The following is a 981-nucleotide window of genomic DNA, read 5'->3' on the forward strand; positions in this document are numbered from 1 at the left end:
TCGGTCTCCACTGGGTCAACTACGAGACGATGGAATTGACGAGCTCTTGGCGCATGGCATCACTCCGATCGTGACGTTGTACCACTGGGACCTCCCGCTGGCGCTGCAAACCGAGTTGGATGGCTATCTTGGTGGGAAGCCGGTGATTGATGCGTTCACAGCGTACGCGCGTCTCTGCTTTGAGCGGTTTGGCGACCGCGTCAAGCAGTGGATCACGATCAACGAACCGTGGGTCATCTCTCTCTTGGGCTTTGGCATTGGTGTGCTAGCACCTGGTCGCAAGCACAACGGCAAGACTGAGCCGTACATTGCTGGTGCGCCTTTGCCGTTGTCTTTTGCATTGTATCAATCTTTCAAGTGTAGGGCACAACCTGCTTCTCTGGCACGCACACGCCGTCAACGTCTACCGCACCGAGTTCCAAGAGACGCAAAATGGTCAGATTGGTATGACCTTCAACTGCGACTGGCGCGCACCCAAGCCGACGGAGAATCCCGTCGAGCAGGCACAGAACGCCGACGCTGCCGAGCGCGCCGTGCTCTTTGACCTTGGCTGGTTTGCGGACCCGATCTACTTTGGCGACTACCCCGAGGTCATGAAGACGCGCCTTGGCGACCGCCTGCCGCGCTTCACGCCCGAAGAGTCGGCGCTCCTCAAGGGCAGCAATGACTTTTTTGGTTTGAACCACTACAGCACAGCGTACGTCGAGCCCTCGGACGCGTTCCTTGCCAACGAGGTCTGCGGCTCCGACGGCATCATTTTTGATGACGCCGGCGTCAAGATGTCGGCGGACGATGCGTGGCCGCGCACCGATGTGGGCTGGAACGTGGTTCCCTGGGGCTTTCGCAAGCTCTTGGTACTACCGCTCCGCTTCTCGACAAGTAAAAACTCAACGGTCATTTGTAGGTATGGATCCAAGCCCGGTATGCGCCGGCTGGCGGCATCATCGTCACCGAGAACGGGTGCGCCGTCGCCGACGACGA

The 981-nt window shown here is 59.0% G+C and overlaps 1 protein-coding gene across 1 annotated transcript in view; it reads left to right on the forward strand.

Annotated features, from left to right (window-relative positions):
- Nucleotides 1–960, forward strand: part of SDRG_17163 (beta-glucosidase) — a gene marked incomplete at both ends in the record, with an annotated part of 2,524 nt that extends 1,564 nt beyond the window's left edge. The window contains 3 exons of the mRNA XM_008623400.1: nt 44–314; nt 364–854; nt 905–960. Coding sequence (XP_008621622.1) covers nt 44–314; nt 364–854; nt 905–958 — 816 coding nt within the window. The remainder of the gene's footprint in view (nt 1–43; nt 315–363; nt 855–904) is intronic.
- Nucleotides 961–981: the final 21 nt, after the last annotated feature.

Source organism: Saprolegnia diclina (genome assembly GCF_000281045.1).
Source record: "Saprolegnia diclina VS20 unplaced genomic scaffold supercont1.205, whole genome shotgun sequence".
Classification (NCBI taxonomy): Eukaryota; Oomycota; class Saprolegniomycetes; order Saprolegniales; family Saprolegniaceae; genus Saprolegnia; species Saprolegnia diclina.